The sequence below is a fragment of the Aspergillus puulaauensis genome, chromosome 7, assembly GCF_016861865.1.
Source record: "Aspergillus puulaauensis MK2 DNA, chromosome 7, nearly complete sequence".
NCBI classification, from domain to species: domain Eukaryota; kingdom Fungi; phylum Ascomycota; class Eurotiomycetes; order Eurotiales; family Aspergillaceae; genus Aspergillus; species Aspergillus puulaauensis.
The window spans coordinates 2,175,286-2,196,560 of NC_054863.1; the positions used below are offsets into that span (position 1 = coordinate 2,175,286).

At 49.8% G+C, this 21,275-nt stretch overlaps 12 protein-coding genes across 12 annotated transcripts; 6 read left to right on the forward strand and 6 right to left on the reverse strand.

The window, feature by feature from the left end:
* Positions 1-753: 753 nt before the first annotated feature.
* Positions 754-3,253, forward strand: APUU_70812S (uncharacterized protein; the record flags this gene model as incomplete). Its single annotated transcript, XM_041695727.1, has 4 exons — positions 754-1,103; positions 1,158-1,296; positions 1,351-1,773; positions 1,823-3,253. 4 exons carry the CDS (start codon positions 754-756, stop codon positions 3,251-3,253), a joined length of 2,343 nt encoding a protein of 780 aa, XP_041561428.1.
* A 170-nt stretch (positions 3,254-3,423) lies between these two features.
* Positions 3,424-3,892, reverse strand: APUU_70813A (putative MBL2-like secreted peptide; the record flags this gene model as incomplete). The annotated part of the gene is made up of 3 exons (XM_041695728.1): positions 3,424-3,443; positions 3,496-3,572; positions 3,633-3,892. The coding sequence occupies 3 exons, from the start codon at positions 3,890-3,892 to the stop codon at positions 3,424-3,426; spliced, it is 357 nt and encodes a 118-aa protein (XP_041561429.1).
* A 518-nt stretch (positions 3,893-4,410) lies between these two features.
* APUU_70814S (uncharacterized protein) lies at positions 4,411-5,278 on the forward strand (the record flags this gene model as incomplete). Its single annotated transcript, XM_041695729.1, has 2 exons — positions 4,411-4,479; positions 4,835-5,278. The coding sequence occupies 2 exons, from the start codon at positions 4,411-4,413 to the stop codon at positions 5,276-5,278; spliced, it is 513 nt and encodes a 170-aa protein (XP_041561430.1).
* Positions 5,279-5,479: 201 nt separating this feature from the next.
* On the reverse strand, positions 5,480-7,250 carry APUU_70815A (MDR family MFS transporter; the record flags this gene model as incomplete). Its single annotated transcript, XM_041695730.1, has 3 exons — positions 5,480-6,112; positions 6,159-6,968; positions 7,029-7,250. The coding sequence occupies 3 exons, from the start codon at positions 7,248-7,250 to the stop codon at positions 5,480-5,482; spliced, it is 1,665 nt and encodes a 554-aa protein (XP_041561431.1).
* A 917-nt stretch (positions 7,251-8,167) lies between these two features.
* APUU_70816A (uncharacterized protein) lies at positions 8,168-9,549 on the reverse strand (the record flags this gene model as incomplete). The annotated part of the gene is made up of 5 exons (XM_041695731.1): positions 8,168-8,472; positions 8,551-8,647; positions 8,742-8,914; positions 9,012-9,195; positions 9,274-9,549. The coding sequence occupies 5 exons, from the start codon at positions 9,547-9,549 to the stop codon at positions 8,168-8,170; spliced, it is 1,035 nt and encodes a 344-aa protein (XP_041561432.1).
* A 402-nt stretch (positions 9,550-9,951) lies between these two features.
* On the forward strand, positions 9,952-10,662 carry APUU_70817S (NADPH-dependent F420 reductase; the record flags this gene model as incomplete). Its single annotated transcript, XM_041695732.1, has 1 exon — positions 9,952-10,662. One exon carries the CDS (start codon positions 9,952-9,954, stop codon positions 10,660-10,662), a length of 711 nt encoding a protein of 236 aa, XP_041561433.1.
* Positions 10,663-10,772: 110 nt separating this feature from the next.
* APUU_70818A (uncharacterized protein) lies at positions 10,773-12,610 on the reverse strand (the record flags this gene model as incomplete). The annotated part of the gene is made up of 4 exons (XM_041695733.1): positions 10,773-11,055; positions 11,109-12,268; positions 12,322-12,534; positions 12,584-12,610. The coding sequence occupies 4 exons, from the start codon at positions 12,608-12,610 to the stop codon at positions 10,773-10,775; spliced, it is 1,683 nt and encodes a 560-aa protein (XP_041561434.1).
* A 335-nt stretch (positions 12,611-12,945) lies between these two features.
* Positions 12,946-14,175, forward strand: APUU_70819S (uncharacterized protein; the record flags this gene model as incomplete). The annotated part of the gene is made up of 3 exons (XM_041695734.1): positions 12,946-13,403; positions 13,463-13,586; positions 13,627-14,175. 3 exons carry the CDS (start codon positions 12,946-12,948, stop codon positions 14,173-14,175), a joined length of 1,131 nt encoding a protein of 376 aa, XP_041561435.1.
* A 570-nt stretch (positions 14,176-14,745) lies between these two features.
* On the reverse strand, positions 14,746-15,135 carry APUU_70820A (EthD domain-containing protein; the record flags this gene model as incomplete). Its single annotated transcript, XM_041695736.1, has 1 exon — positions 14,746-15,135. The coding sequence occupies one exon, from the start codon at positions 15,133-15,135 to the stop codon at positions 14,746-14,748; it is 390 nt and encodes a 129-aa protein (XP_041561436.1).
* A 1,406-nt stretch (positions 15,136-16,541) lies between these two features.
* On the forward strand, positions 16,542-17,247 carry APUU_70821S (uncharacterized protein; the record flags this gene model as incomplete). Its single annotated transcript, XM_041695737.1, has 3 exons — positions 16,542-16,692; positions 16,757-17,038; positions 17,090-17,247. 3 exons carry the CDS (start codon positions 16,542-16,544, stop codon positions 17,245-17,247), a joined length of 591 nt encoding a protein of 196 aa, XP_041561437.1.
* A 351-nt stretch (positions 17,248-17,598) lies between these two features.
* APUU_70822A (Zn(II)2Cys6 transcription factor) lies at positions 17,599-19,661 on the reverse strand (the record flags this gene model as incomplete). The annotated part of the gene is made up of 3 exons (XM_041695738.1): positions 17,599-18,528; positions 18,586-19,388; positions 19,439-19,661. 3 exons carry the CDS (start codon positions 19,659-19,661, stop codon positions 17,599-17,601), a joined length of 1,956 nt encoding a protein of 651 aa, XP_041561438.1.
* Positions 19,662-19,882: 221 nt separating this feature from the next.
* APUU_70823S (ketopantoate reductase family protein) lies at positions 19,883-20,992 on the forward strand (the record flags this gene model as incomplete). The annotated part of the gene is made up of 3 exons (XM_041695739.1): positions 19,883-20,066; positions 20,113-20,777; positions 20,825-20,992. The coding sequence occupies 3 exons, from the start codon at positions 19,883-19,885 to the stop codon at positions 20,990-20,992; spliced, it is 1,017 nt and encodes a 338-aa protein (XP_041561439.1).
* Between the last annotated feature and the right edge of the window lie 283 nt (positions 20,993-21,275).

Genomic DNA, 21,275 nt, shown 5'->3' on the forward strand with positions numbered 1-21,275 from the left:
ACACAGGTGTTCATAGCATGAGTAGTCTGGGTGGAAGTCAAAAAGTGAAGAATGAATGAGATTGCAGTCAATGCGGGGGCGGGGCTCTATCGATAAGATGGCGATTGGACGCCACTTTCCCGATTTGGAATCGATGAGGCTATCCAGGTATCCTTCGACCTCGGCTAGTCAGTTTCTCGCGACCACCAGCGGATGGTAGCAGTAGACAGTACCATTCCAGAAGTGGAACAGCAGCGACTGGACTGAGGAAGGAAAACCCACTCCAGACGCCAGCGGATTCGGAATTTCTGTAGATTTCTGTAGTTAGTTTGCAGGTCCATGGTATTCTGCCTGCTTCACTAGGACTCTTCGTCTACAAGCAGCCATCTGTTACCTCCCACTGTCGAGTGTCGACAGAGGTTTCTATTACCTCCCTCGCGAAACCTGCTTCCTCAGACTTTAGAATAATTGATTGGCATTAGCTAACTATGCATGTCTAAACGCCAGCGCGCTTGGCGAACAACTCTCAACAAGCTTACCAGTGTAGATCGCACAAGGGGGGAATAATAGCCAACCATTCCTCGATTCCATGTTGGATATTCACACTGGTGTCTTTCCGATCGACAGTGGTTAAATTTAGACAGGAGCCTCTGACTTCTCATGCCCACCATTCGAGGGTGCCTGTGCCGGCGGCTAAGCGCCCAGAAACGATACTAAAGAGCACACCTTGCCACTCGAGAACTTAGTCAAGGCCCTAAAGTTATATACACGCCGATGCCACCGCAACGCACCTCAAGAAAACTCAACCCGCAGGCCCAACATGCCCTGATCCGGAAATATAGAATATCGATCGATGGGCCTGTCCGCCGGCGAGACTGGCCGCCAAGATATGCGCCCCTATTTGGCCTCGTGCGAGATATGGAGAAGATTGAGTATGAAGAATACGCTACCAGAGATTATGGAAGCGATGACGTGCGACTAATCCTCGTCTCTAAAATGTGCAACCGCGTCGAGAAGCTTGTTACTCAAGCGCATGCTCTTCGCGAATCCCTCGATAACGAGGAAACTTGGAGATTTAAAACAGAGCACCTGATTCTCAAGCGATTCGAGGCTGCTGTGGATTGGTTTGTGAAGTGCCGTCTTGTTTGGAGGGCGTGTAAGCTAACAGCTGAGTGCAGTCACATTTGTGCAGACCGGCGGTGGATCTCAGACTTTCAGGCTATACCGAGCTGCCCAGAGGCAGCAGAGAGGTTACAAGACACACGTCATAGCAGAAAGCTCTGTCAATGTTCAGAGTCTATGCGTGCGAAGTTGCTGGTATGTATGTATAACTCAAGGAGTGCATATGTCGCAGGTAGTTGACAAGTCCAGGCTGAAGCATCCTCGCAAACATCCTTTGTCACCAAAGGGAGCTGCACTGTTGTGGACAAGTCAATGGCCGAGATTCAGAAAAAGATGCTCGCCCATCACAGGCCAGATCGGGTTCTTGGGCTAGGACGAACCGCCGAGCTAGAACACCTTCTTGCTGCTGGCCCTAGCATCCCGCGGACAGTCGTCGGGGAAGACACGGACATGTACTTTCCTTTTCTTGTCCTTGAGGCCAAGTCCGAGAAGAATAGCGTGGGGTTTGAGTCGATCGAGCGGCAAACCGTCTTTCCAATACGTGCCATGCTTGATCTTCAGAGGAATTTGGAAGCGGCGAGCAAGGTGCAATTCGATCCACTGGTGTGGTTCTTAGCAAACCGAGGAGATGAATGGAGGGTTTATGCGTGTGTTCCTCACCGCGCTCACACAGTAAGACATCAGTCCTGTTCAAGGAATGAAGCTGATGGCCATCACGCAGAAAATCATTGATCTATGGCACGGGTCTATTCTCAGACATGATTCAGCACTGCAACTGCTTCTGGTGATAGACCTGCTATGTGACTGGGCGAGAGAAATATTCTTGGAGCGTATTGTGAAGACTCTACAAGAACAGGCAGGCCCGGACTTTCTGGGACTGCTCTCTCATAACAGTGTCGAATCCATAGCCCCTATACAGGATCCTCTTCGTGATAGCACGCTGACGCCACCTCGGGTGACCACTGAGGCGACTAGCAGCCCCCAGCCGGAGCAATCCACTTTCACTGGTCGCGAAATAGTTGTGAAGCCTGAGGCTGAAAATGTTGTTATAGATGGGGTACCGCACATCAGCACTGGGGATACACCGACTGCATACGATTCAACCATGGAGCCTCCGGCCCGCGGCTCATCCATGCAGCCTATTCCCATCTCAGCTGCAGAATCTAGAGACCGGACTATAATACCGGATGGCTGGCCTGGACACTTAGCTCTAAGATCCCAGTTCGATGTGCAACTTCGATTTCGTTCTCTATCGCTTCCTGAATCCGCCCACGATTTGTCCGCACTGCTGGCGACAATCGACGGCAAGGACAAGATAGCCCAAACTGGCATAAAGTTGCTGGAGTCGTTTGATTTAGGGTCCCCGTTGAGGATGGAGCCAGTGTTCATAGATAGGATCAGACAAGCCTGGGGAGAGCCCGAGTGTCCCCTTCGCCCTGAGGGCCAGCCCTTGCTCTATGCCTGCCTGCATTGGCGAACGACCATTGATTATGCTGACTGGGTCGTAACGAACGAAATTGCATGCATTACAGCTTCAGAGGTTGCTATGGGAGTCTTAGCATATATCAGCCATATTCCTGGGGTCCAGCCATCCGGAGGGGTTATATCCAGGGAAAGTGTACCGAGTCTTATCCACGACCTTCGTCGCCTCCCGCTCCCAGAACTCGTGCAAGCAGCGGCCAGAAAGGAGTTTCTGCACCTGACGAATTTGTACACATATGAAAAGCCTAGAAACAGAAAGGAGGATATTCAGAAAGAAGAGCTTTTCGAGCGTCTTTGGCAATGCCTAGATACTCGACCGAAGAATTTCAGCGGGTGCCTCGAAAACATCTGCACAGTGGTACGAGGGAAGACTCATTTGTATGAGCCTGAGGACGAGGTCGAGATTCCCCCGGCACTTCAGGTCCCAGAGGCTGCCAAAGAGTGCCAGTTTGCTCTTCTGCGGGTGCCTCCTACCGTGAAGGCCAGATACCCGCCATATTGCGTGTATGTGTTTGGCAGTCCTATCCCTTCTATGATAGGAAGGGAGATTACCTGGCTCATCATCGAGCCCTTTAGCTGCTTTTATGGAAATAATCTGCCGCTCACAGAACTGGATCGGAAGTATTTGACGCAGACGTCTAGGATTTTGATGAATTTAGATTCGGATTGAGGTTCTAGTCTTACCAACGCAGATTCTTTGTATTTTATCAAGGTTTGCCAGTTTATCCCTCTAGGGATAGTTGTTTTATCTTAATAAAACCAAATTTGAACTCCTTATTGACCATATTGATGTAGTAGCCGCTATCTTTATCTTATATACATAATTGGGGTTAGTCTGATCTAACACTTGGGAAGCTTTTCTAATCATACAGTTAGCATCACAGCGGAGAAGATCACGAAGGGCCAACATACTGCTCGAGCAGTTACTATCAGTAAAGTACCCATTCACATAGCACGTCGTTCCAAGATAAGTGATCTGATCCCAAGTACTAAATAGACATTAGCAGCTTTCTTTACAGTATGATGGAGTATGAAGTCAGCATGCTCACCAAACACCACTGTAGCAGTCTCCCTTCTTGTAGCAAGCAAACGTGAGCTTCTCTCCCTTGGGAAAGCCAAAAATCTCCCCGGCATCAAGATGTGGCTGGTATCGGCAGTTGACAGTGTGGTCGACGTTGATGATCTTGCATGTTTGGGCTTTGCGCCGCTTCTCGAGGCCGGTGCCTTCGAGGGGGTCGGACACAGGGGCTGCTGTCGCCAGGACAGGGAGGAGGGCAATTAAGGAAATGGAGAATTCGAGGACCTTCATTGTGGAATAAAGCGAGACAGATGATGATTGAGTCAACCTATCTGAGGCGTTTGTTTCTCTTATACTTGACAGGCTCGTAAGGGATCGGCATCGCCCTCGTATTGTGTATCCAGTATTTCTATAAATATCAGTCCGTGCCAAATTTACTCCGTACGTTGCATTCTCGTATTAAAGATTTGTAATTCCGGATACTAATTCTAAAAAGAAAGGTTTAAGACCAGAAATGATCCACATCCATGTAGGCCACCCAGAGCGGGTCCGTAGAAAGCACCTTCAGTCTCATCTTGTATTGCAACGTTGATCTCCCAGGGCGATGCTTTATCCTGACGTCGTGGCATGATGGATATTACCCCATCAGCCACTGCATCCACGTATCTCATACGCAACGGCCTTCCTATGCCCTCCCCGAAGTCAGCCCCATAGATGTCGATATTGCGCCAGATGCCGTCATGATTCCGCTGCACGAGACTCTAAACCGACTCCCGTTTAGCAATTATCCTCTGACGATCGAGTGCACCATGGTCCCTGATCGCGCGGGCCTCGATATCGGCGCTCATTTCGACGAGAAGACGATGCCGGGCGAGCAGGTAAGCCTCGCTTGTTGTACAGAACTGGAGATCTGGTTCGATACAACCCGGATGGAACGGTGGCCTTTGTCGGGCGACGAGACACCCAGACCAAACTGCGCGGTCAACGCCTCGAGCTTTCGGAGATTGAATTCCTCCTCCAGAGGCAATTCCCCTCCAGCTCGGTCGTTGCAGACGTTGTCGCACTCCGGGGGACAGAGCATCTGATTGCATTTGTGGACGTTGCAGAGAAAGAGAAAGAGAAAGAGAAAGAGAAAGAGAAAGAGAAAGAGAAAGAGAAAGAGAAAGAGAAAGAGAAAGAGAAAGAGAAAGAGAAAGAGATGACACCCAGATCAAGCTGATGCTATCCCCCAAGCTTCTTTCCGATAACGAGGCTGCCCTGGGATCTCTTGCTCTAGAGCGGCCATCATACATGATGCCATCCATGGTCCTGCGCGTGTCCTGGATTCCAAAACCCCTCTCTGGGAAGACGGACAGGATGCAGCTGCGTCAGATGGCCGCGGCCCTGGGCCCTGCAGAGCTCTCTCTTTACCAGGGGCGGCAGTCCGTCTTCCGCCCTCCCTCTGCCGACACGGAACGGCGGCTGCTTGTGCTGTGGGCCGAGGTCTTGCAGCTGTCTGTCGAGGAGATCAGTGCGGACGATGGCTTCGCTGCTCGTGGGGGAGATTCGGTTGGTGCCATGCGACTGGTCCGGCGTGCGCAGTCCCAGGGCCTCGATATCTTTGTTGCTCATTTCAAGTATCAGAGGCTGGTGCAACAGGCGGAATTGATTGATCGCCGAACTCAGGCGGGAAATTAGGAATTTTCTGTTCTTTTTAGGTTGGTAACTGATACTATCAAGTAGACAGTAGTTTAAAGGTGTTTTTCTATGCCAGTGTCACCTGCGCTATTGTAATATGGGCAGATTCCTAATTGAATGTTTGAATAGAAGTAAATGAAAGATAGACCCTAACCTACTATAATCACGCAGCTATAACGATACAACTAGAAAAAAAACAAGTTAGGACTTCCGGACGGAAAGCCACTGCATGGGCAAAGCGCCGAGCACAGAAAGAGCAGAAAACGCAACAGCAAGACGAAAGGAATATGTAATAGCAGCGCTATACGCATCCAAAGCCCCAAGCAAAAGCTCCCCTGGAACAGCCTTTCTCAGCATTGTCGCGCCTGCCTCCACCACCTTGTACACATCAGCCTCAGGGACATGGGCATGGCGTGCAAGGTTCGTCAGCAGCTTGGTGTGGAACAGGTTTTGCGCCACAGACACGGAGATAGCACCCCCCATGGTCTGCATAAACATGATGATTGCAGTAGCACTTGGGATATCTGCTCGAGAGACCGCAGCCTGCACGGCCATTAAAGGCTGCATTAGGCCGGTGCCAACTCCAATCCCGTACAACGCCTGGTAGCCCAGGTATTTGGCGGGACTGGAGTCCGCACGAAGAGTCGCCAGTAACCCACCGGCGACAGAGGTGGCTGCTGTTGAGAAATAGACAAACGGCATATAGCCACCAAAGGCGCTGACGCACGCGCCCACCATGATGGAGCATAGTCCACTCGTTAGAAGCATGGGCAGGCTTAGAACGCCTGACCTCGTCGCTGATGCGCCCTGGACGCCTTGGAACCATATAGGGAGCTGGAAACTTGTTAGCAGTGGCCGAGAAGTGTGAACGGTAACTTACATAGTACGTATATACCATCAAGGACGCAGCCAGACAAAAGGCAAAGAGCGAGGCACCCCAGACATTTCGGTTCCCCATTAGCTGAGGCGGAATGGTAGCCTGGTCCTTGCGCCACCATTGTACAGCAATAAAGGCAAGTAGTAGCAGCCCAAAGACAATGAATAGCGCAGTTACCTGTGCACTGCTCCAGGGATACTTGGTGCCACCCCATTGCAGGGCAAGTAAAAGGCTGATCATCGACGGGAGAAAGCATAGCAGCCCTAGCGGGTCTAGCTGCATCACAATATCTTTCAGGCCATTCCGGGTCTTGACGGGGGGACCTTGAGCATGGTAGAAGGCCACGATAAAGAGACATGAAACACCGCCCAGCGGTAGGTTGATATAGAAACACCACCTCCAGGTAGCGTGGTCAGCCAGCGCACCTCCAATTAGAGGGCCAGCAACGGCGCAGAGGGAAAATATTGCACTGAGCAAACCCGTGAATATAGGCCTTTGTCGCAATGGTACAGACTCGCTAATGATAACGATCGACCCTGGGAAGATTCCGCCGGCGCCAACTCCAGCTATGGCCCGTCCCAGAATCAACCCTACAGAGTTGGGAGTAATTGCGCAGACAAGGGAGCCAAGCTCGAAAAGCCCAAGTGCCGAAAGGTACACCCATTTGATTGAGAAGAATGTGTACAGCTTCCCATAAACTAGGCACATACTGCAGTTGGTAAGCAGGTACGCGCTGCCATACCACCCAACGTCATCCAGCGAGGCAAATTGCGCTGTAATCTTGGGAATGGCAGTCGCCAGAATGGTGTTATCCTAGTGAAATATTAGTTTTTAATAGTTAAAATACTAGCTCGTAAGACCTGGTGCACCTACCAGCGACACTAAGATGCACGAAAGTGCCAGCCCAACCATAATCACCAGGAATTTGCAGCCTGCGGGATAAGCTTGCGTCGTGTCTTGCTCTTCGTGCTGGCCGTCACTGCCACTGAGCTCCAGCGACACCAGCTTCGTTTCAGGCCTGTTGTTGATAGTATTAGTATCATCCTTGGCGTGGACGTACGGGGACGAGGTTGCGAGGGGGGCTGTGTCAATCATTTCGGCATATGGCTTTGGGTCAATTGCATGAGACGGTGGATATCCAGCAGATAAGGGGTAGACATCAACTGAAGAACGAGGCAACATCGTATCCTGACACAGCGACGCATGGGAACTGGGATGCACCATCAGCATGCTGGCAAGGGATGGACGACGGATCTACCGAGGGAATATACACAATCAAGGGGGATATAAGGGGCTTGGGAAGCCTTTTCCGCCCCCGTCGAGACCATTTCCTTGCAGCCGGAATTCGTGCAGAGCTGGGTAGAGTGCCCCTTGCAGAAGCCCCCGAATACCTGACAGTGGATATGATGGGAAAATCATGATTTTTCTGTTTTAAGAATCCAGTTCAGTTGACTGAATCTAAGTCACGCTGGGCTATACGACAGTGTCACAACAGTCTTTGAAACGGTGGTTGAGTGTTGGCAACAGCCTGGTGCTGATGTTTTACCGAGCTGACTGTATACAGGAGGCTATAGTGGCTATTCACAAGCCCTTCAGATAGTATTCTCCGAGTTAGCTACTTCAAAAAGAAAAAAATAGAACAGCTAATCTTATGGCTGTGCTTACTAGTGTATAGGTATCTTACTACGGAGTACTTTGCACGGCTCTTTAGGTAACCCTAATAATCTTTATATATGTAAACAGAAGATATCTTTCTATAGTTATATATAATACAGACTTGGTATTTTAAAATAGAACTGTTTCTGTTAATACTCAAGTAGTCAGACTTCCTGAGCTCAGCTGTTATATAAAACTTAGGCTTTCTAAAAGCCTGCTTTAGATAGGAAACATGGATTGGTCAAAACTAAGCTACAGCCAGCTTGCTTATGTACCAAGCCCCCACAGTTGTTCCGAAGAAGACTGTCTCATACCTAGAGCACAGATATTCCAAATTTTCTGGTTTAAGCAAACCTTTAGTACCCTAGACTATTGATTCCAGCGCGGACCGACTCCTCTAACCCAACCCAACCAGACCGCCCAAAAAACGACTTGATCAACTCCTCCGCTCTCCGGGCAGGAACGATATGGCTTAGGTCCCGAAGCTCATTTTCCGGAGGACTTGGTATTCCTGCATTCCCTGGACGGAGTTTCTGCAGAATGCCGACGAATTCGTTCCAGATAAAAGCCGAGGCGAAAGCAAACAGGCGCTCAGACTTGACGTCGGGATGGAGAAGGCCAGAAACATGCACCCGCGCGAGATCTACGACGTCGACGAATTCTATTTCGGCTTGTCAGTAAACTAATCGTGCTGAGCGTGGACAAATAGGACTAGGCAACAGCATGGAAAGTATCTCACGTCCAGGAAACCCGAAAGCGGCGGCGTCACCGTTCAGCAGGTTGGCCGCCCATTTCATGGTAGAGCCAGGCATTTCGGTATGAAGGACTTGTCCGAGCTGTTCCAATATGTATTAGCCAGGGTAATACAACAGATTAGCCCCTAATAATCTAACGATATGCCTTGGACCAGCTGCACGACTGTTTGCTTACAGTGTAATAGGGCAAGACGGTGTTGAATGCAAAAGCGGGCTTATTGCTTTTAACCCACTTCCACGCTGCTTGCTCGCCTGCTGTCTTGGACGCAGCGTAGACCGTGAACGGCCTGGCATCTGCTGGTGTGGTTTCATCAAAAGCAGCCTTCACTGTTGCTAGATTCCACGTGTCTGTATGGTACTGTTAGCACAAGCTTATAGTAGTAAATAGTGACAAAAAAAAGACTTGGTTGATATCCTCGGGATACAAGGTCAGCAAGTGGCTTACCTTCAGTGACCACGATCCCTTCCACCCCTGGCTGTGGCAATGCTGCCGCTGAAGCTGACGAGGTGAGGACGACTCTCTGAATCGATCCTCCCTGCCTAGCAGCGGCATCCAAGATAGTCTCGGTGGCCGAAACAACCTTTGGAATAACCTCCTCGGCATTTGGGCTAAAGGAAACGTCCGATGCCTAGAATGGACTGTTTAGTCTTATGTCCTGAGTTTCTTATAGGTTTCGTAGGTGAAAAGGGGAAAGTGCTGTATATACCACATGAATAACACCGCTCACATCCCCCATTGCCTTGCTCAAAGTGTCAACGTCACTCAAGTCTGGGATAACAATCGACTCGAAGCTGTTGGGTCCAAATTTGGAGCTGAACAGTTCGTCAAGCCACGGCTTCTCTGAACGCACTGTTCCCCTGACGACGTATCCAAGTGACAAGAGCTGCTGAACAACATGGGAACCAATAAATCCATTAGCACCTGTGACCAGAATGCGGGAGCCTGGCGGAATAGCATAGAGGCCTTTTTCGATCGACGCCATTTGGTTTGCAGGGTTTACTAAGGGTTTATATGTCTTTGATGTAGAGAAAATATATTGAAATAAACTTGGTATTTGTTTCATCTCTTGTGCATCTGGATTATTGGGTGATTTATATTTTACTTCCATCGAGCTGGATAAGCAGATGTCTGCCTCCGCGGAGCTTGCTAAGGTCTTCTATATCGAAGCACGGTACGTTGTATTAATCAGCCCTTTGCTGTAGTATATCAAGTCAAATTAGAAATACAGTGTAGATTCGATATATTATAAAGCATAGCAGTTGGAATGGTTTCCGCGGAACCAACTATCTTTGGCTACAGGATATAAGTTCAGCCAGCTCTCGTGAAACTTTCAGATCGCAGGCTCCATCGATAAACGTCTAACCTATTGTTCCTATACTTCGAAATGAAAGTTGGCATTGTGAACGCAGGCAATATTGGCCTGCGGCTAGCCTTTTCCTGGGTCCGCGTTGGCTACGAAGTGATGCTCAGCAAAGACACGCATCCAGAACGGCTTCGAGAGCGCGTCCAAGAATTCGCCCTGGAAAACGGCATCGGCGAGGAAGTGGTAGCTCGGTTTAAATACGGCTCGATAACGGACGCGGCGAAATTTGGCGACCTTGTCATTCTGTCCGCATATTTCCCACGCCTGCCTTATATTCTGAAAGAGCTGCAACACGACGGCATTACGCTGGCGGATAAGATCGTGATTGATACAATGAATCCACTCAATGTGGATGCCGATTTCAATCATTACCATGACCTCGAGTACATGGACAGAACCTCGATTGCGGAGGAGATCCAGAGAGCGTTCCCAAAGGCAGTACTTTTCAAGGCCTTCAACTCGATCCCTGCAACACTCTTGGACGCCCAGAAATGGGCATCGTCTGGTCGTGTGCCGCCTATATTCTTCATTGGTGGAAATGGAATTGCATCTTCAGTTGGCACCGTTCGAAAGCTTATCGAGGACGCTGGGTTCAGGCCCCGGTTTGCGGGCTACGATCTGAATCATTCAGGATTGTTGGAGCGGTTGGGGATACTGTTGCATCTGTTGGTGGAGAACGAATATCGGGGCAGCTTCAATGTCGTTTTCGATGTCGTGGAATGGGAGGCTTGACAGTGCAGTTGGTCTTGACAGTGCAAGATTCATGTAAATTTCGAGATTACATTTGTTCACGAGTCAGGTTGCTTGGAGCTATGAATATGAACCCTTTTGGTGGTGTATGCTTAGAACGCATCTAGACTACCTGGATCATCCAGTAACCAGTAATCGATAGACGGCGTTGTGATGCTTCCAGCAAGCTTCTGCTTCACCGTTCGAATGGCCTCAACGCAAGTTTCCCAAAGTGCCTGGGCCTCCTCCGATTGATTTTCCCTCACGGCCTCATTGAGCCAAAGAAGAGCTGAATCAATCAGCTCGATATCTAACTGAATCTTATCATGCCGCGAATTATACAAAGCGTTGGCCGTCAATAGTACCATGGCGGTGGTGTAAGGACATGAAGTCATCCTGTTACTGTCAGCAACGGTATCCTTAATGCAATATGATATGTGATTGCGAACCAGCGAAACCAGACATCTCTCGACCAGATATCTCGAAACAACAGCATGTAGTTTCGGGCCTGGTGTACCATTGTCTCCCAATATGGCGGTAGCTGCAGTATCTGAAGTCCTCGGCTATGGCTGCGAAGACCACTCACCCATTGTCCATCCCAAGCGTGAGCTCGGTTAACAAGCGCCAGGCATTGGAGATTGGCGGCGTGTAGCACGCAGAAAAATCCACTATGTGCTGGTTTGTTTCTCGTGCTCGAGGCGACAATGCTGGCGCTGAATTCGGGCAGTATGGAAGCTCGCCATTCATCGAGGGCATTGACAATGTTTTCCTTTGCATTGCCTCGTTCTTCGAGGCTTCGATTCACTGCTCTGGTTGAATAGAGACAGTCATATACACGACCCTCAATGCTAGCCAGCCTTATGCGAGCCAGGAAGTAGTTCATTCTGGCGTTTCCGTCAGCCGTAACGACGATGCCGGCAGTGTTGTCGTTATCGTCATTAGACATCGGCAAAGAAGACGGTAACTCCACGTCAATGTCGTCGTCGAGTTGAACCGAAGGCTGTTGGCTACGGAGGCTTAAGTCTTTGTCGAGAATGTACGCCAGCCAGAAGACGCGGGCATGCTGTCTCCGTTGCACAAGATCTAGGTGTGTTGATGCTGCGCGGTTGTGTAGGCCTAGCTTATGCGCGAGGCGCATGGTTGCTGATATGAGGATTAAAGATGGGGTCAGATTGTGTGCAGTTTGGAGCACCAGCACCATGCCTATGAGTACTTGTATGTTCAGGAGGCGAGTCTCGCCCAGCATCACAGTCGAGATGATGGATTGGGCTTTGTTGAGATACTCCATTGTCCGATCAGTCTGGGACCGAGATCGGTCTGGCACCTGTTGGCTGGCCAAGGCAAAGACAACGTTGATGGCAGCCCATACTACTGGGTCGCATTGTCCGGGCTGCTGGGCGTAGCATTCACCGATCAGACGCAGGAGCGTATCAGCATGAAACAGCGGCAGAACTGCGTTGTAGCTGTTGAGAAATATCCCGACCATAGCCATGGCTTGTTCTAGTGGCGGTAGTTCCATTGCGCTGATCGTATGATCGTCGTCCTCATGGTGTTGATCTTCAACTTGCGCTGCTATTCTCTCCTCGAGCCTTGTGTCTCGATTCTCAGCCTGTAGCTTTTAGAATTGAGTATCATTGTCGTTCCAACGCCCAGAATACATACATTTTGGTTCTCTAAGCGCTGTACTTCTGCTTGCAGGCCCTGGAATTCGTTCATCTGAGTCGTCTCCCTGGCCCCGCCACTACGCTGTGCTCTGGGCTTCGACTTCCGGCTCTGTGCGCTATGCGTACAGTCCGTCGCATAGTTGATGCAGTTCGAGCAGCGCGGTCTCTGTCCGTCGCACTTGATCTTGCGAGTGTAGCATACGTCACACGCCTTCCATCACCATTTAGCAACTTGTATTCACACTGGAATAGCACCCTACCTTCCTCGGTCGATCGCTCAATCCCATTGTAGCTCTAATGCTCTTTCGATTCGATTTAACTGCTGTGCTCCGTGGAGCTCGAGTCAAGGCTGACTTGGGAACTTATGTAGAAACCCGAGAAACCCTCCGCGGAGGCTGACTAAAGCCTTGACTATACATGTGGATTGATAATCTGGTTTGGTTCCGCGGAATCATCACTGGATGAATTACTAATCTCAGGGCATTGGCATGAATATACAGAGTTAACTACTATATACCACACGGCAACTGCTCAAACTGTAGTCGTTGATACCTCCGTGCTTCAAAGGGCCAGTTTCAATTCTTAAAATAAATATAGAATGTCACAAGGAAGCAACACCAAAATGCCGACTGCTCGTCGAACTATAGTCGTCGTCGGGGCCACGGGCAATCAAGGCAGTGGCGTCGTTCGTGCGCTACTGGGCTCCAAATCAACAGGTTCTAATCTATGGCTCGTTCGGGGCTTGACAAGAGACCCAAATTCGGCCAAAGCACAAGCCTTCCTAGCCGAGCACCAGACCGTCGATGGCCGCCTTACTCTCGTCCCCGGACACGTGTACGACAAGGCCTCCCTCCAAGAAGCCTTCGCTGGCGCGTACGGTGTCTTCGCCATGGCATCCGAGTCTTATCCCGGGAGAGTTCTATCGAAGAAAGAAGAGATGCAGCATGAAATTGAAGCGGGTCGCAACATGGTCTTAGCAGCCGAAGAGTGTGGCATCAAGCACTTCGTCTTCAGTAGCTTGCCGGACATGGTCAAGACAACAGGAGGACGGTTTCTCAACATTCACCACATGAACAACAAGTATGCAATCGAGCAGATTGCCCGCGAAAGGCTCAGCGGGCTGACTTGTCTTATTCCAGGTTTGTACTATTCCTGGGATCCAGTATTAGTGTGCGCTGCTATGAAGGTTTTGCTAACAGCAAGCTATTCGGAAAGGTTTCTTTTATACTAACTTCAGGTGGCCTCAGTATTGCCAGCGGCGAGGTAAGGTTGGCTCCAGGCTGTCTAGAATTTACACATGGAGGTTGGCGAATTGACTGTTTCAACAGCGGACGGAGTCGTACAGTTCCGTATTCCAATCCCAGGCTATCAGACTATGCAATGGACTGACCCGATCCATGACATGGGCACCTTTGCAGCGAGTAAGTCTATTTGCGCCACCATAAACCGGATGTGTCTAAAGGAGTCATGGAAACGGCTGACAATTTCCCTCTACCTTGGAGGGGTGTTTAACCTGGGCGTCGAAAAAACGCATGGGGAGTCATATCTTGTCTTAGGTCCCCGAATCTCCGCCCATGAAATGGTCCAGACGTTTACACGGGTCACGGGCCAGGCGGCGGTTCACGAGCCGATTTCTGCAGAGGAGTTTGGGGAGTTGGCGGTCCCATTTGTTGGGCCGGCTTTTAAAGAAGACGCCACGGAAATGATGGAATGGATTGCTGTGATGCCGGCGGACAAGATCTGCTACGGGGCCTTGGATGCAGATCAGGATCATTCTGTAACAGAGCTGGGTCTATCAGCTACTTCCTTTGAGAGCTGGCTCTATCGTAGTGGCTGGAGGGGTCCTACGTGAGAATATAAAAACAATAATGTATTTCACAGGTGGAGTGAAAAGGTATGAGGTTTATACTATTAAACTGCTTCATTCAGCATTTCAAACGTATTCATAAAGTAATACCCTTGGAATGCAACTATTAAACAGCCAGGACACTAGAGCTTATTCTACTTTACGATCCTTCGACATTAAAAACTCTAGATAGCCAACTTTGTATTTGCTATAAACCTGTATTTTCTGCATTCCAATTAACTCAGCGATTCAATCAGTGGCATAGTCCTGCGGCAACATTTCGATGCAATTAGGGCTTGCAACAAGCTTCCACCAACAAAGTAGATTGAAGATATAGAGGAGCAATATTGATGAAAACATTCATTTGAACAGAATCAGTATAAATTAATAATAGCTCCCATCGACGTTCACCACTACATCCGCCTACCTGCAAGGTATGTCTAGATGTATTGCATAATGCCCACAAGGCCAAAGATTGTATTACAGCCCTTGATGAAACTGGCGGGGACCCTAAGTTAATATCAAAGACAGGGATTTCCCATCTTATCAGTTCATCCATCAACCTCAACCCTCTAATCACTGGGTAATCTCCTCTCCCCCCAAAAGCACAACCCTGACCTTCTCCGCCACCAAAAACTTCTCCTCATCCGCATCGACAATCTCCTTCGTGTCTGGCTCCATCCTCCTCGCAAAGAACGTCTTCAACCCCGCCTCATCAGCAAAGGTCACCTGCGTAATGCAGTCGTATGAGAAATCCTCCTGACTCCCCAGAAGAACGGCAGCAGGGTGGCTATTATCATCACCGGGCGCAGGTCTGGCGATGTACGTTCGTTTATGAGAGAGCGGCCAGTCGGAGCCTGCTAGTGCTTTTATGAGTGGGACGTGGACGGTCTCGTAGTGGGTTTTGAATTGTGAGGGGGTGAGGGTTGGGTTGCGGGTTATGAAGAGGAGGGCTGAGACTGTCATTTTGATAGAGTTTTGTTGGAAGTTTATTGAAGGTAGCAAGGAAAAGGAGCTTTCATGGAGTTTATATATCATGTATCAGTGGTGGCTGTGTACATTAGCTTGGCTAAAGCTCTAAACAAGATTTCCAATTAGGGCAAGGAGTTCAGCGCTTGACTCCGCAGCATCTAGTGCCACGCTATACAACGGATACAGTCAGATTACGAACGGGAATGTAATTGGCCTGGAGCACAACTCCGTGATAGTTGAGATGAGGCTGAGGCAAGGATGTCACTAATACTTGCAGTAAGCATGTCCAGCCATGAAACTTGGCTCTGATGGGGCTTGGCTTTGAGGCTGACTGCTGCCGATGACCAGATTTATTAGCCGATGATTCCTCTCGGCTTAGGGATCGGTCTTTGATGTATCTAGCAGGTAATCCACAGAGTCCTAGCGGGGTACGTTCCGGGCTGTTGGATTTAGGGTCAATACGCTCTAACATGACTACATTACACGCAAGCCGAGAGAAACGCAAGTGTCTAATGACAGACCCCGACAGATTGGAGTTCCTATACTAAGAGCGACTTACCCACGGGTCATTGCAATTAATGCCAGTGTAAAGACTAATCCAATATACCTTGAATAAGTGCGACCCAAATTCACCGAAACAGGCCTGATCTGAGACATCGACCGATCCATTGATGAGACATTCTTGAAGCAGCCATGGTAAATGTAGATGTAACGCGCTGTGAATCACAGAATCACACGACCATCTAAAGCCAATTCCGTCGAGCGATGAGAGAAGCCCAGAACATGCAGTGCGTAGACTGTGCCGGAAAAGGCAACCTACATCGGTATCTTTTATAATTATACCTCATACAACAACACCTCACCATGGTTGAAAGCCGGATTGTCTGAGAAGTAACTTTCTGATCTGACACGACTACCTGAACCAAGGCTCGCGATGTGAGCGAGGGCACGCCAACATCGCCGAGGAGCGATCCATACCCGATGCTGTACAGACCCGGTGACATGTTCCCCGAAAAATAAATGGGAAGCTATGTTTACCCACTCAATTTCTGGAACTAAGGAAGTGTCCAAAGAATGGGATTGATTGTGATTTGGCATGTTTCCGGGCCACGTGGTGGAATCCATGGTTGGACTTGGTGTAGTCAGACATGATATCATGATCTGTTTTTGGCTGCTGCTTTGGCTGCTTAGGGCTGGGAGACGAATAGTACGCCGAAATAGCACGGAGATGGACTGACAGTCTGCATACATCACGACTTGTGTAATGTTTTAGAATGATTTGGCAGTAGAATATCGGTATTCTGTGCGGAGCTCAATCTATAAAGGGACCCTCTGTCCGGCAGGTTATCCAACATGACATCCAATATTTCATCTACTCTACTTCAACCAAACAGAACAATATGAAGCTCACTGCAATTGCCCCTCTTCTTGCCCTCCCCGGCACCCTAAGCCTCGCCATAAGGGACCACACCGCCAAGATCACCTTTACTGGCGCCGCCGACGCCCAGTTCACCCAGGACTTCCCGCAGGACGGCTCCGTCGTGGAAATCAGTAAGCTGCCATAATACACCCCCTTCATATACACACTAAAAAGGCAAACCTAACAAAACAACAGCCAACCCCCTAAGCATCTCGCACATCTCATCCAACAACCCCGACATCGCATGTACCTTCAACGGCATCGACCACGGAGCAACCACCGTCGTCGGCGCTGCGACTGTCGACGTCGGTCCTCCCCAGACTCAGATCCAGGGCTCGTGCAGTGTTGGCTCGACACCGCCTAGTCCCCCTGTTGAGTCTGCGCCTTCTGGAGACCAGGTGATGATTACCTTTATCGGAGCGGCGAATGCGCAGTTTTCGAAGGAGTTTGGGCTGGATGGGGCTGCTGTGGAGATAGGTATGTACTAGTCAATTCCGAATATTATGGATAGTAGGCTAATGTTGTTAGACGACCCGCTGAGCATCTCGCATATCATGTCTAACACGGAGGGTGTGAAGTGTACCTTTAACGGTGTGGATAACAGCCTTACTGTGGTTGAGGGGGCGCAGACTGTTGATGTTGGTCCGCCGCAGACTCAGATCTCTGGTTCCTGCGTTGCGGAGTGAGAAGGATGTTTAATTTACATTGAGAGGAGTAGGAGGCTTGCTGGATTCTGCCGGTATTTTGCTCTGCTTTCTTTGTATTATGTTTCATTTTGACTGTGAATTGTATCGACTGTAATGTAAGTAGGAGATATTCAGGAGGGTGAAAAAGAAGAGGAGGAAACCGCTTTTTGTTTCTACAGCTCAATGTTATAATTCGCTTGACTACGGTTATCATAACGCTGTTGACTGTCTTCTACCCATCTATAGCGCATGCAGCAGGGCTGGTGCACTACGGGTGCTTAACCCATATCTCATGATAAACCTATGGTGTATTGCAGTGAAACTACACTACAAGAAAAGTCCTTGGTTTATCTAAGAAAGAACCAAAACCCGCATATCACTCTCCCCCAAAACGCTCCCCCAGGACAAATTCTGCTTCCCCGGAACCTCCCTGGCCGCCCAAACCCTGCGAATCGCCTTCAGCGCCACCCGGAACATCAGAACCCCATTCAACCGCGTCGACTTCTCCAACCACTCCGCGATCTCCTGTCTCGCCTGGCCCGTTGTGGCTTCACACCCCGCAATAAACGCCGGCCAGCATATATCAGACGACCGGTCTTTATGACGCTCTTTATGCTTGTCGTATTCCCGGAGGTGGTAGATCGTTTGCTGGACGTACGGCTGCAGGGCTATGACATTGACGTCGCGGACGGAGCGGTAGAAGTAGAGGACCAGTGCGGCGTAGATGGCCTGTGTGAGATGGAATGGGAAGCGTTCTTTCAGGGGCGGTGTGCCGATGGGATCGTCTGGGTAGGTGGTTTCGTTGTAGTAGTTCTCCCACTCGCAGATTCGGGTTTCGTGCTGTTTGACGCGTTCGGCGAGAGTGTCGTGGTCGGTGTGCTTATGGCGGCGGTGGCGGATTTTCTCGACTGCGCTGGCGAGTTGGGTGGTTTCGAGGATGAGTTTGAAGAGGGAGTCTGGGATTGAGTAGATCTGCTCAAAGGTGGATTTTGGAGGCGCGAGGCATTGCATGAAGTCGAGGTTTAGCGTGTCGAAGGTACATACTAGCTCGCCGAGGAGGATGTCCCAGGTGCTGGGCTTGCTGGAGTCAGGGCCGGTGTCTGTGCTTGTACTCTGGGATTGGATGTAGGTGCTTTCTGTGAGGACGCGGAGGTAGACGTAGATGCTGTGGAGCATTTTGACCTTGCGCGATTTCTGGAGTTTGGGGAGCCCGTATAGCGTTATGATTTGTTCGATGTCGCCTAGGTAGTGTGCCGCATTGTCCATGTCGCCGCTGACGGTCTGTTATTGTCAGTTGCCTTCATACCACAAGTTTATATTATATCAGGCTGGGCATACACATATCGTCACCATACTCAGCAGCGGCATGAGAATATTCTTATACTTCTCCTTCTTTGGAAGTCCCGTTGACAGATTCCGCAGCGTCATCTGGAGTCGTTTTGTAGCTTTCTGGCGGTACATATTCCCCAGCGCCCGCCAGTCTTCAGATACTGCCTCTGGCGAGGAGAGGATGTCCAGGCTGAACGCGCTAATGGCCAGCACGGCAAATAAGAGCGACACCTTGGCATCGCTGCTGTTCCCTGTGAGAGCGACTTCGCCAAGAGTACTAAGGACATTGGGAATGTAGAGGATCTCCCAGGGGGTTTTGACATCGGCGGATGCGGGGGTGTAGATTGTCGTCGTTATATTCTGGTAGTGGTCTAGTAGCAGTTTCGCGGTGGACATTGTGAAGCCTTCTAGATCGGCCGGGGGTGATACCGGGGGGCTGATTGTGAGTTCAGAGTCTCTGTATGACTGTGGTTCAGTGTCCGCCTCGCTCGCAATCAGTTCTGGTATGTCGTCTGGCATATCGTCTGGTATACAGAGATTCGGCCAATGGCCAATGATGTCATCGGCATCCAGCGCGTCGCCGAGATTATTGGAGAGCATACGCCATAATTCAAGATCCGGGAGTTCTCGCGGCAGCATTGGCGATAGAGACGGATCTGGTACAGATTCGGAGCGAAAAGCATGGAATGGTCCATTGGAAGCTATGCCATTCTGAATCTCTGCCTGGTAGTCCAGCTGGTCCAGGACCACATTGAGTGAAGCGCCGGAGATGAGAGACAGTAGTTCGGCGGAATCCTGAGCTTGTTGTCCTTCTACAGACTGTTAGTAACTTGGTATATATTGCTAGTTGTTGTCTTTGTACTTTTGAATAGAGGCTGCCGGTGCACATGCGTATCAACCGACTGATCCAGTTCCAAGTCGAAGTCATCCACTGTCCTGGACGGGAGCCAGAGCAGGCGAGGAGGAGCTTCGGGGACCACACAGTCCAGGGATCTCTGTCTGCATTGGGAGCACCGGGGCGAGATCCGATCGCAGCGGACCTTTCTGGCGCGACAGCTGAGGCACGAGCCTGAGGAACGGGCCATGTCGAAGGTTACTGTCTAGGCTGGATGTTACCGAGGATAGCTGGATGTTGACAGAATTGAGACTCAGTCATTGCCATTTCTATTGGATAGAGAGATGAAGTGAGGATGCGGAGAGGATGAGAGAATGAACCCCGCTCTCCAACTGATAACGGCCCCACCTGCCAAATCCCATGAAGCCATTAATGAAGTGAAGATACTCCTACAGTCATCGATATATTACAATGACAAACATCCTCCTCGTCGGCTCTGGCGGAGTAGGCACCATCGCAGCGCTCAATCTCGAAGCAGGCGGACTCGCCTCGGTGACTGCAGTGCTGCGCTCGAATTATAACAAAGTCACCACCGACGGCTTCCACATCAAGTCCGTCGACCACGGCGAGATCACGCACTGGAGGCCATCTAAAAGTATCTCTCTCTTTATTTAATTATGTATATATACTGATAATTGCAGTTTTGAATAAAATCCCCCACAGCGAAAAACACTTTGACTACATCGTCGTAACAACAAAAAACATCGCCGATGCATCCCCCACCACAGCAGAGCTTATCTCCCCTGCCATAACGCCAGGGAAAACAGTCATCGTGCTAATCCAAAACGGACTGAATATCGAGAAACCGGTATTCGAGAAATTCCCGCAGAATGTCGTCCTTTCTGGTGTTTCCCGGGTGGACTCGCACGAGATTGCAACCGGGGTTATTGAGCAGGTTGATCATGATCGGTTGATAATCGGGGCTTTTGCGAATCCAAATCCAAATGGTGATGGTATTGATGCAGATGCAGAAGCAGCAGCACGCCATTTCGTACAGATATACAGCGCAGCCGGCAAAACAGACTGCAGGTATATCCCCGCGGCAGAAGTCCCGTTCTACCGCTGGCAGAAGCTAGTCTACAATGCATGCATGAACACCATTTGCGCCATAACGGGTCTAGACACGGGACGGATTCAGCTGGCTGGTGACGTCGTGGAAAGCCTGGTCAGACCGGCCATGAATGAGATTGTGGCTGCTGCGGCGGCGGTGGGCGTGCGGCTTCCGGGGGATATTGTGGATAGGATGATTAGTATTGATCCTGTCACGGCTTATTTGAGGCCGAGTATGTTGGAGGATGTGGGGAGGGTATGTTTTCTTTTATAATATCTGGTTTGCTGGTGCTGATCGTGTAGGGGAATCTGACCGAGTTTGAGAATATCCTTGGAGAGCCGCTGCGAGAGGGTACAGCGCGAGGCATGAGTATGCCCACGGCGACATTCTTGTATCACACGCTCAAGGCGATTCAGTGGAGGGTCAAGGAGGAGAAGGGGATGATTACAATCCCGTCGAAGAGTGTTTAGTGGTTAACTGCCTAAGCTCCGTTGATCTGGCATAGAGGTATATATTTCAAAGTCTATAGTAGTAATAATGCTGATTCTTATATTTAAAACTGCTGTATGATCGCAATTGAATCCCTGATCTATGTGATAACTATGAAAACAGACCAACGAGTGGCTGCCTTCAACTATACGCTCTGAGAAGCTATTGTATAGAAATGTTAGATGGTTTAACCTGAGCAGGTTTCTATCTATACTAAGACAATCGATGAGTTGCGAGGTCAAGGAGACTATTAAATTAACTAAC